The sequence below is a fragment of the Epargyreus clarus genome, unplaced genomic scaffold (assembly GCF_041222505.1).
Source record: "Epargyreus clarus isolate Ecla_fem2 unplaced genomic scaffold, WU_Ecla_fem_2.2 ptg000021l, whole genome shotgun sequence".
Lineage (NCBI taxonomy): Eukaryota > Metazoa > Arthropoda > Insecta > Lepidoptera > Hesperiidae > Epargyreus > Epargyreus clarus.
Genome location: NW_027332228.1, coordinates 7,633,680 through 7,646,902, shown reverse-complemented (window position 1 = coordinate 7,646,902; position 13,223 = coordinate 7,633,680). Strand labels below are relative to the sequence as shown.

Here is a 13,223-nt window from a genome sequence, read left to right as displayed (position 1 = left end):
CATTCAATACAAATTATGTTCTGTCTGAAATCAGGCCGTGGTTACAATTTTTGAAGGTTGTAGTTGTTATTAAAGTTACACATTTTATGTTTAAGTTTGTCAGTTTGAATTGGATCAGCCCATTGAGCTGAAAGTAGCTCGCAAGGTTCTCGAGAAACTAACGAGAGAACTTAAATAAATCTTGCAAAATGAGCCTCGTTTTCAGCGAAGTTATTATTGACAGTAGAAAACATGGTCCTTCTTAATGAATGCTGTGCAACATTATAACTTTTAAATGAATTACATTGCTTTGCTAGTTAAAATGTTGTTTAAATGAGCTGATGTTGCTCGTTTATATTTTACTGATATTTCATTGAAATTACAAAAATATACTTCATTTTATTAAGTGTAACCGGTTTATTCATACTTTTATGACAATTAAAGCAAATATACTCAATAATATGAATGGTTATGGTCACATAAGCTACTTACCAGAAGCAATATACGAGATTAAGTGATTCCACATGTAGCCCATATACGTTAATCACACAGCTTTTCACAAACTATCGGTTAAAAGGTTCCGGCCCTTATATTACCCCATAAACTAGGATTTGTCTTCACACTAACCCTTGACACCCAAAAACTATTGCAACCCAAATGTAACATTTCAATGGATTATATTTTTCCGGTTAAATAGACTCCGCGCCAAACTACTAGTCCAGTTTGAATATACTCGTAGAGAGGAGTCGCGTCGCCAGCACATAATATTATTAGCGGGATGAAGACGGCACAGGACTCTACCGGCACTAGTCCGCGTTAGTGTGCCCTTACTGTTGCTACGAAGTATATGCTTGTAGTTGTGTTCGATCACATTGGCTCTCTGACTACACCTGCGCGCAACAACTTCAGAGCGGACTAGAAGTTTGGCGCGGACTATACCTTCGATTGTCAAGCCACTTACTCGTAGATACGAGTTAAAGTAAGAAGATTCTTACCTTATCCAGCCCGATAATTGCGTAATTCAATGGCATAATGATTTATTAAAAGCAGTAACAAAAACATTACAGTACAACGATATTTATCCGAATATGGCGTACAAACTACGGCATGCATACCACCCAAATTGCGATGACAAATATGACTATGCAGCATATTGCATTCACCAAACAGATATTTCATCAATGTAGTTATTAAATAATCAGTTTAATAATGGCAATATTCCGTTAGTTCCGTAACATGTAATTTATGGAGTGGCTTTTGGAGTATGACGTTAATGTAATCATTATTGAATAATTATGGTACAGGATATTATCCAGCATTCGCAGACCGTGCTCAATTATTCTGATTTCATGTGAAAGGGTACATTAATTAATTCTAATTTTGTGACATGTAGATATCATGTCCGTATTTATAATAATTTATATTTTTTAGTATAATATTTTTACCTGACCGTTAGGAAGGGTTATGTTTTTTGTACCTATCTTTAATTTTTATTTTTTTGGAATCTATATTGAAGCTATCATTATTGGTCTTGATAGCTCATGTGTTCTCATAAAATTAATGTTTTTTTAACGCTGCAATGTAGCATTATAATTAAAAAGTTTTCTTTTTATACAAGCGGGCTTCTTGTTATTTATCTTACTTTTTTGAAGTTTTAGGTATAATTTGTGACAAAAAAATCGTTTCGTTTTTTACATTCCATTTCAGTTCCATTAATATAGTAACTGCTACGTGACGTAATTCAACATTTAAGGCACATCGGAGAACATTCAAAATTTGTATATAATTAAAATAGGTCGCTTAATTGATGAATCATTCTTCAAAGCTGCGCAAACATGGATCGCAGCGATAATACCTAATTGACCAATTTGTGTGAATCAATCAATCAAAACTATGCTGATGCGACAGGCCCGCAGTCGTAATTTCTTAAATAAAAGTCAACGACAACTATCTAAATTTTACTTGGTAGCCATTAAAGTTAAAGTAGTCACTCATAAATTACTAATTATTTGGATACCTTTTTATTGTGGTATTTCATAGTTTTTACTTAACTTGTATCAAAATAAATACCTTTATCACCTTTCATTAATATTGAAGTAACTGCTACGTGATGTAATTAAAGATGACCACATCGGAGAAAATCCAAATTTGTATATAATTAAAAATAGGTCGCTCAAATGATGAATCATAATTCAAAGCTGCGCAAACATGGATCGCAGCGATAATACCTAGTTGACCAATTTGTGTGAATCAATCAATCAAAACTATGCTGAAGCGACAGGCCCGCAGTCGTAATAGCCGTTAACGGGCTATTATTCGGGAAACAAACAAATGAGAACACACTGGAATCATTGGATGCTGTGTTATGTCAATTTTAAATCGTATATCGTTCAACTACTACATTCGCTGATTTGCATGAATAACCGCACAACTCAAAATTCATTTCTCTGTTAAAGGTACAATTTAAAAAAAAAACCTATTTTAATATGTCTAACTATGCTGTAGTTATAATTCCTAAAAGTGTATTTGCTCTCCTGGAAAATTACCTTTTTCGAGTTGTGCAGTTATTCATGCAAAGCAGAGATAATGGAGTGGTGATTTTAAACAGAAACTTTCAATACCTAAGTACATTTTCAATTATGTTTTCCCACGTGGTTTGACTTCGGAGACAACTCCGTAAACTTTTTTTGCCTTATGACACTGTTAAGCCCTACTGTGTTTAGTTTCAACGATGTAATAAAGGAGAGGCACTTATATGCGCTGAGGGACAGCAATGTCTCTGCGGCCGATCTCAAGTAGGACTCTAAATCATATATGCGGTTAAGTGTAGATGGTCATGGCCGACATTTGCCACTTACCATCAGATGGACTGCATACTGGTCATAAAATACAGTTAAAAACAATAAACGCTAAGCGCTTTATACACTCACAGCCCCACACTAGGATTCCCTGTATCGTGGGCGCTATGAACACACATATAGACAAATACACAAACACCCAGACCCAGAAACAGAAATCTAAATTCATCATTTAGATATCTGTCTGGCCGGGGATCGAACCCGGGACCCTCCGCGCGTCAGACCGGCATGGTGACCGCTCCGCCACGCGGGTCATCAAATTAAAACCAATATTATGACTAGTGCACACGTTCTCACTGAACAATAACCATTTTAAAGTAAAAAATTTAGTATTGTTACCATCACGTCTTCGTTTTATTTCACAATATAAAGCCACTTAAATCTTGTACAAGATTCGTGTACCTCAGACAAGTGTCACATAAAGCTTCTGAAACGATCTATCAAAGTTAGCTTATATTGCCCAGAGAAGCAAGTTTGTTGCTTCGATCCGTACGGATCTATGAGGAGTTTGTGAACTGCTATCTAAACATGAACATATTGTTGGGCAATTCGTGGTTTCTTTGAAATTTCCGTTTGATGGGAGAAAAAGTGTCGAGATAATTATTCCCATTCAGACTTATACGAGTATATATACAGTTTCGAATCCCAGAAACACACAGGTGAAATAAAACATAGTAGGTATGTATTAAAAATCTACACGCCCAAGTGTTCTTTAAAAAATATTAAAGCCATGTGAAGTCTACCAATACCAATAGAACTAAGTCTTTTCATTCTAAGATGAGATCTATGCCCAGCTTTGGGACAGTAATGGGTTACGCAGACACTGATAAGGGTTTATGGTTATATAATGATAAAGGTTTATATTTAAAGTGTATTCTACCCGTATTTCTACTTATTTACTGCCCATTTTAGATTTGTCGTAAATTCAAAACTTTATGTTGATAACAAACAATACATGAGCTAGGAAAATTGTAAGAATGCTTCGTGGGTAAAGCATTCATGCGCTACGGTGTCGCGCTCGAAACGTGCCAATTTCTATGACGCGACGTATTCTAGATTCCAAATGTGGAATATTCCTAAACTAGGTATTGTTGCACGTTAAAATATACACATTTTCATTTCCTTTACCACATAACATACACATTTATACAGCCAACGTTAAATATAAAATGAAAACATTTTTGATTGACCTATCGCATGTTCCTCGGAATTAAGAAGGGCATTCCTGTCATGCGCGTTCCCGCGTACAGTTCTGGACCGCATGTTTGTAACTTGTCTTCAAACCTATTACATATATACGACGTCGAAGTTTGAAGGTGGTAGAACCCTTTGTGGTTCGACTCCGACGGCACCACCGCCACACCTATTTCTACCTAATAACAGCAGTGTTAGGCGCTGCTGTGTTCCGGTTTGAAGGGTGTGGTTAGGGAGACAGACTTTTCCGAGGCGTTCCAGCTTAGTCCTCAGGGGTAGCGGCGCATCTGTGCCCGACCTCAGGTAAAAATATCTAATCCTATCTGGGGTTGATTACAGATGTCCATGGGCGGCAGTATCCGCTTACCATCAGGTGGACTGCATGCTCGTCTGCAACTCCTATATTATAAAAATACGTGTGGCACTCGGAGACTGCCGCGGTAAAGCTATTGCATAGCATTTTTTATGCTATGAAAACGCTCAGAAGGAATTCCAGAAATACAATATATTCTTCCATAATCATCAACATTTACATTAATACATCTTTATCCACTATTTTATCATATCTCCATTATATAAGACATTGCAAATATCAGCTGACATTTCATAACTCCAAGCAAGACTGAACATTCTAAAATATAAAATAGAAAAGTATTTAATAAGTGACATAAAGTATTAACAACCAGCAATATAAATGGATCAATGCGATGTGCCTGTGACATTTGGCCGAATGTTACAGGTACATCGCATTTTTCATTAATAAATGCACTTTGTTTATTCATATTTAAAACACTTTATACACAAATTATTTGTACCCTAAATCATAATGGCGTTTTGATTTTGTGCTGTCAAGTCTGTCAGTTGTAATTGTACGTTTAAAAATAACAAACACTTTTTTACGTTATTTTATCAATCCAGAATTCAACATAGCTTATGTTGATAAAACATATTATTTGGATAATATGGTAATATAATTTTGAATTTTATAATGGGAATATAAAATATACTTCACGCAATTTTAAGATTTCTGCACGGATTATAAAAAAATGTGTATTACTGCCATCTGTGTTCAAGTTGACGAATTAAGGTTATCAAATAAAATAATAAGGAATGTAAAATAATACTTTATTCAATTATATCCATATTTTTCTATTGACAGTCAACAACTCGGTTGCCTGGAGACTTGATATCCAACAGTCCTCCACCGCTATTTTCACTTACACCACCAGGGGCGCCGGCAGCATTTGGTCAAGGTGACGGCGCACCAGTATGCCATTTTCAGTTCTGACTTCATAATGGAGTCTACCTAATCTTCGGATGACGACTCCGAACTCCCATTTAACTCTTGGGTTGGTGTAACTGCGGACTTGTACCTTATCACCTTGTCCGAACTCCTGCGTTGGCGGTGCATTGTAATGTAATCTGGATAGTGGGGCGGATTTCTTAAATAAGGCATGCATATAGGTTCTTAGTGTTCTTACCTCTCTGCCGAACATTAACTGATAAGGTGATAACTCTTTTGTATTAGGTGTACGTCTCAAGCGTGCCTTGACAGTTAACAGTTTATCAAATAAACTTCCGCTCTTGCTGATATAAAAGAACATTCAGGTATTAGCCGATTATTTTCTTTTTGTACATTCAAAAATTTAAATTTTAGCTTTGTATATATTTCTTCAAATTCGTACCTGTATTTTATTTCCTCTTCTAAATTTTCTTCTTCTGTAAGCCATTCAATTTTTTCTTGAATCGCGTAGAATTTGTTCAAATTTTCTTGTAAAGAATTCAGTCGTATATTTATTTCTTCATTGTCAATTTTTTCTATTCCCGAAATGTAATTTTCGGTTCGTTTCATTAACCCACGTAATGTGGCTCGTATTTCCTTATTGTTTTTTAGTTCATTCGACATCTCGTCGCCAATATCAAATAAAATAATAAGGAATGTAAAATAATACTTTATTCAATTATATCCATATTTTTCTATTGACAGTCAACAACTCGGTTGCCTGGAGACTTGATAGTTGGATATCAAGTCTCCAGGCAACCGAGTTGTTGAAAGGTGTTACTTATTTTCGTTACGGAATTTCTCGATTCGGTCGCCGCGCTCAAAGCCCGCGATAAAAGCTATGCAATAGCTTAAAAAAAAAGTCCGTGTAGCTTACATGACAGGAAAAGAATTCGAAAACAATTGAATGCAAGTGACTTGTGCAAAAAGTAATTATATTAACAAGATAATTATTATAAGAACAACAGATTCTACTATTTTCGGTTCGACTATTTAAAAATGTAGCATAGGTATGTCACCCACACAATTTCACCTGTAGCGCATGCCAAAGAATGAGACATACATATGCTCGAAAAACAATATCTTCCGTCGAGTAAAATGCTTTACCAAAATATATCTTTAATGCCTTACCGTGGCCTTACCTAAGCCTAATCTTTCTTTTCGTGGAAAACATTGTTGATTATAGTGATTTACACTGGGCACCAATCACTAACGACAACGCAAACAAGACGTGCCGCACACAAGTATATTGAGGATTAATTCGATTGCTTCCAGTAAAGTACACCTGCAAACAAAAATGAATTGCCAATCTCAAACAAATATATTTGGGCTGTTGGAACATTTTCCTATAATTCTTTCGTAATATCCGAAAATATAAATGTTTGTTTTCAATGTGTCAAAAAGGTCGCTTTATTACTCATGGATGTATAAAGGGGGAGAGGATCTTTCCTCCCCTCTTAGTTTAAATGAGAAAATATTTTTTTTTGTTTTTCCTCCGAATAATATCAAAAACTACTTATGCTACATTCCTCTTTGCATACGATGAGGAAATATTAGAGCTTAGTCGACTTTTCTGGGGTCTCGACAACGCCACTGCTTTTGAGAACCCATATCAAACCTATATATACTAAAACCTAGCTATATTTAGCTACCAATATTATATAATTTAGTAGTACTGTATAAAAATTAACATAAAATATCCACAACTTAATTAAAAGACATAATTCTTACAACTTTTGCTTTCAATATTCAACTAAGATACCACTGCTTTGTAATTCTGCCATATGAATTCTCGTTGGTGTTCTGGTTTGTAGTGTGTGGCACGGAATTAATTAACAATAAATTTACAGGAAGTGTGCCAATTTAGACCTCAACGGTAGTAACACATCTGGGACCGACCTCAGATGAAACTGCTATCCTATTCGGGGTTGCTCACAGACGTACATGATTAGTTAACATCAGGTAGACTGCATGGTAATTTATTTGCTGGTTCTAAATAATATTATGAAGTTATTTGAAGGTATTTAATATTACTTCTATGAGAATTATTAAAACTGATTCACATATTTTAGTAGAGGAGCCCAAGAGGGGATTTCGGGAGTGACTCGAGTGCGGCAGATTAAGACATGGGAGATACGCTCTGTTTATAATACTCTATTCTAAACTCTATTAATAATCTGCCGCGCTCCAGTATTTCCATCTGACTCTTTTTTTACATCTTTGTACCCTCTAGAAGCTCTCCCCACCGATGAATCGAAAAATATCCTATACCCATTTCTTCATTCTCGGTCTAATCTACACAATCATATTCCCAACGACGCTCGAGTTTCTTCACATTTAGCTCCATGGGATTCGGTACTTTTTCTGGTTCCTCTCTATTTTTTGTTCTTTATTGTTCTCTTTGTTTTCTACATTAGACTATCATAGGACAGTGATTTGATACGTTACTACGATACAAATCTCTCTAGCAATCTCTCTAGCAAGCCTATGTAATTTCGCTTTCAATCTTGCATATCGCAGGGCATACAACAGTAAAGTAAATCCATCATGAATTTACTTTACTCTGGATTCTTGTGAACAACGCAGCCCTGTGAAACACATACAGTATGGTGAGGTCAATTTTCAACACTGATAAGGGTTTATAGTTTGTTATATTTAAAGTTCTGTCTGTTCTGTTTATTCTACCCGTATTTATATTTACCTTCTGCCCATTTTAGGTATATTTGACGTATATTCGAAACATTATGTCGACAACAGACAATACATGAGCTTATAAGAAAATTGTAAGAATGCTCCGTGGGTAAAGCATTCATGCACTACGGTAGTGTCGCCCTCGAAACCTGCCAATACAGTATGGTGAGGTCAATCTTTTAAATATAAGCGTAGCAGACGATCATACAGTCCATCCGATGGTAAGTGGCTACTGCCGCCCATGGACAATCAACCACAGGTAAAATAAATTACAACCTCAGGTCTCCCACAAATGCACCGCTACTCCTGAGTACTAGAATGCCGCGCATAAGTATGTCTTCCTTTACCACACCCATCAAACCAGAACACAGCAGCGTTTAACACTGCTGTTATAAGGCAGAAATAAGTGTGGCGGTGGTGCCGCTGGAGTTGAACCACACAGGGTTTCTTCAAATTATATTATAATAATAGCCGTTTTAAGTAGAATTCGCACCTTTATCATAGATTTTTTTAAGAACTCATCTAGTTTATTCTATCCGACCCTTAGTACGGTACAATGTTAGATGTTAGATCTGCCGGATGTCTGTTCATAACATAAATCACCACAACAAGTCTTAAATGACTTAGCAAAGTTCTTAGCTGTTAATACTAGAACTTCAAAGATAATACGCGCGCAATCAGATCCTAAAAAGTTTTGACATAATTTTATGAAATATATGAAATATTCTAAACGTACTCGCGTTATCAAATAAAAAAAACGAAATGACAGTTACATAACTAAGAAGAACAGAGCGCTGGTATAATCAATACATTTTGTCTACGTATGTTTTTTGATTATGACATGAGTAAAAAATTAACAGAAAAATTAACTTTTTATGTTTAAATCGAGTGGTTCATTTGCCAACTCTATGCATTATGTTAAACTGTGGCTGCTAGCAAACAACAAACCTAAATTTAAATAGTTATGCACAGAGTGTCGTGTCCAGCGGCTCTCAGGGAACTATGTAGATCTAAAGGCCGTAGCAGACATGATACTTTTAGGTGATTCGCGTTTCAGATCGTAAGAAATTAATTTTCACTTTTATAACAGTGCAGGAATACATCTTGAGCAAACCTGCATATCTAAGAGTTCTTTAAATAGCTATTTGATGTGTGTGAAATTCACTAATTCACACTTGGCCAACGCCCACTATAAACCAAACCAATTTCAACCTGAGAGAAAATCCGAGGCCAGCAGGGGGACAGGAATTGGTTGACTACGATTCACGTTTAAGCATTTGTGTCGCTACTGCATAACGTTTTGTCAATTTACAGCGGTCTGTCACTGTATCGAAAATGCGTGATTTATCGAATAGATTAATGTTGCATTGCACCATTCGCGTTCAGTTGCTGCATAGAGCATGAAAAACTAACTAACGACTTGCATCTAACTTCCGAAATGCAACAAAATCGTCGATCGCCTATTCTAAATGTAGCATGTCTGCTGGCGTCCTAACCTTGATTATATAACGATGCAGCAGTGCCATAGTTCAAAACTTTGTTATAATTTCAATTTGACAGTGCAACAATTAAATAACTTATAAATCCAATATATAAAACGTAAACTTAAAATAAGCAATACATATTATCACTGTATTACTTAGCCTGCCTAATTGTTAAAACTCGGACTCTCAAAGATTTTTGAAGGTCTGTGAAGTCTACCAATTTGCATTTGGCGGGCGTGGTCAACTATGTTGCCAAGCCCAGAGTCCCTCTTCTACAACCCAGCCCAGCAGCTCTTGTGCCTAACAATGTAACAATAATGGGTTTACATACAAACTTAAGAAATGGATCATAAAGATATACTTGTTTTCATCGATTATTACTTTTCCGATTAGGTATTATTCTACTTCTAGTCACGGATCTTGCCAAAATGAGAAAAGTTTAGACCACAGCTCACCATGCAGTCGAATTGGAATTGAAAAGTTCCTTGTGCTTGTGTTATGTAAAATACATACGTGTATGTTACGTAAGTGTGTTATGACTTAATATATACATAGAGTACATTACCATACACTCATGTAAATTTACATGATAACGTATTCCAATTACATTCAAAAGGGTACTCTTAGTTGATTACAGAAGTACGGAACCACGGAACATAAGATCAACTTCCCTTTTCATCTCTCAAATTACATGAAATATTTTTTTTTACTAGAATCGCCAGACTGGGGTCCGAAGCTGGTATCAGACCGTTCCTGGTATGGAGTGGGTTCGAGTCTCCGGGCCACGTGCGCGTCGCCGCCAGCACATCCGCCGGCAAATCTCACCTTTGCACTCAATGGTCGAGAGGTTAGTAACAGTCTTCTTCAGAATATCTTCTCAAAAATATCATCTTAATAGTAAATAAAAAAAATGGCACATATAATACACTTTATTTGCTATACTTTTTTTACACTTACGAACATTCTTCTTTACGCAAACACTCATATACACGATATTATAATACGTAAAGTCCATACGAAACACTACAGTATCATTAGGTATGTGGTCTTATTGGCCCTATCCTTTGCTGTGTATTCATAAATATAATTAAGTCTTCATCTGAAAATAAGTTCTACTACATTCTCTCTCTTCTATACAGTAAACGGCTAAACGTATCTAAAGTAAAAATAAAAAACATAAAACATAATAAAAAAAATCAAAACACAATATAATATCGCAAAACCTACGTTAGGTAGATTTATTGCCTTTATTTCGTGACATTATTAATTATTGCTGAGTGATCATTCTCTAAAAAACAACAATACTCAACGGTATCGTTGTATCAAAAACGTAAATAATGTTGACTTCCTTTGTCTCTACATTTTTTACTCATAACATCAGTTTTATCTCTATCATTTATCTTCGCCGTACGCTGTATAAAAATATCAAGTGAAACAAGATTTTCCTTTCATATTCTGAAAGTAGACATTCGAAGCGTGTCCAATGGAAAAGCAACACAGCCGAACAATGGGGGTTGCACTACCTACTTCACTTTGACGCCGCGCCAATATAGTTTTTGCCCATTGCCTGAGCCAGCTGCGTAGGCGAGTCATTAATCAAAGCATCTCGGATACATTAGCTTTCAGGAGATCCTTTTATGTATTAGGGATTAGATACAACATTTCTCTCGCAAATGGCTCACTATTGTGAACCTTTTTTTCTTCTAATACTTAATCCTGTTTTGCTCAGATCGACATGGATTCGTTCGTGCACGAGCTGCCGGATTGGTTCAAATGGGATCCACCGCCAAAATCTGAAACGACGACAACAGAGAATCCTGAAGACGACATAAACTTTAACGTATTTCAAGACGAAGGAAATATACAATATTTAGACGAGTCGTACATAAACCTCCACAAAGAAGAAATTAGGAGGCCCTCAAAGGAAAGCACGAAGCTAGTATTCGAGAGATCAGGCCCGGATAATAGATTACCGTCGGTCGGCGAAGTCTCGTTTGTCGTTCGCAGCGAAGCTTTCGAACGCGGGACGCTGAGGCTGACCTGCATAGCAAGTATATACAACCTGTATGCGGCGCGCGCCGAACTAATTTTCGATATGGAGCAGCCAGAAGTGGCTTCTGTATTAGGAGTTCGTAACAGTTCCGTAGGTAAGTGCTACGAAAACATTTTCTCAGCTTGTCTTCCGTAATTATAACTTGAAATTTAGGAGCAAAGTGACATAGTTTTGATAACAATCTTCATTTAATGCACACGTATATTAAAACAGAAACTTTATATATAATTTTATCGTCATAAAAGTGCCACTGGCATTATATGAGTATAATTAAGTGTAAATTGTAATTATATTCATCACCTTTATTCAGTGTACAATTCCTTTGTTTCAGGTATATTTTCACGCAGCACCTATCGAATATTAATTTTTATTGCACTACTATTGTACAATATTCGGTAGTTCATTTGTTAGGTTATTTTATTAATTGTGTAAGTACAAAGTTAATTTTAATGACTGGATATTATTACAACGATACTGAATGTCGTGTTGTGGAAATATTATCGAACATATCTGTTTTGTGTGTTTATTTTTTTAGCGTGTAAATAATATGTATTTATTTTTAACTGTTTTGGACCTAATTAAGTTTAAAAGTAGGGAATCATGCCAAACTGTTTAATAATAACCTAAAACCATAGGTATCTTCTGTAATATTCTATGCCAAATGTATAGCAAAGATTTTTCAAATTCGTCATTTTGTGAGATATACGAGGATGTCATGATTATGTAAATGGAAATATTTTAGCTGGTGCGTGGGGTAATGAGTGTAAGTAGAGACATCTATTTATTAACATGAATCGTTACATTAATTAGTAACTGCCTATTTATATAATAAGTAGGTACCTAAGTAAAATGTGATAAGGCTATTTAAGAAAGTTTGAAATAATTAATAAATTATAAAGTAGTTTATCGCCCTAAAAAGTATTTAGTGAAATTGGTTCTACCAATCTCGTAGACTTTTACGAGAATAGCAAAAGCTAATGAATAGGTTACTTTCTATTTAAATGTAACCTTGTGGAAGACTGATGACTTATTATTGTAAAATATATTATTTAAAAATATTACTACTACGTTCTTGCCAAATGCATGTTCTATATACATAGATTATATACTTTTAATTTATATTTGTATGTCTTATCATAATAATATCCGAGTACAATATTATTTTAGATTAAATTAATGTAGTTTTATAATTAAGTTTTTGAATTTTTGAACTCAATTTCTTAAATTGTGTAATTGAATTTGGTTATAAGTATTTGTAAATAAATAGATGTAACAAAACCCGTATTAAAGTTACTACATATGAATAGAATAAAATAAAGATGTTGATATTGTGTTGCGTTTTTTTACAGTTCGCTATTATAACGTATAACGCATACTTTACTTAGGTATCGAGTATTATTTATTTATTTACTTATTTATTTAATTGTTGTGCCGACGAAGTAAACACTAATAAATTGTATTAGACGTAGCTATACAATACAATTTTGGTGAGTGTCACCTCAATTATGGGCACAAACTACAATTCACAATACTATAACGAATAACAATACATTTTGAATACAAAAATTATGATAAGAAATATTATTAACATTTAAAATAAATTATATCAAGTTAATTACATCATAATGTTAAAGGCAACAGAAAAAAAAACAAATGTAACAGAAAACAAAATAAGGATTAAA

General features: G+C 34.9%; 1 protein-coding gene across 2 annotated transcripts in view; it reads left to right on the top strand.

Annotated features, from left to right (window-relative positions):
• LOC140751031 (uncharacterized) overlaps positions 1 to 12,713 on the top strand; it is a 52,628-nt gene extending 39,915 nt beyond the window's left edge. For both annotated transcript variants that reach the window (XM_073084843.1, XM_073084842.1), the window contains exons 5-7: positions 10,202 to 10,335; positions 11,218 to 11,635; positions 11,873 to 12,713. In XM_073084843.1, coding sequence (XP_072940944.1) covers positions 10,202 to 10,335; positions 11,218 to 11,635; positions 11,873 to 11,940 — 620 coding nt within the window. In that variant the 3' untranslated portion in view covers positions 11,941 to 12,713. The remainder of the gene's footprint in view (positions 1 to 10,201; positions 10,336 to 11,217; positions 11,636 to 11,872) is intronic.
• The last annotated feature ends 510 nt before the right edge of the window (positions 12,714 to 13,223 follow it).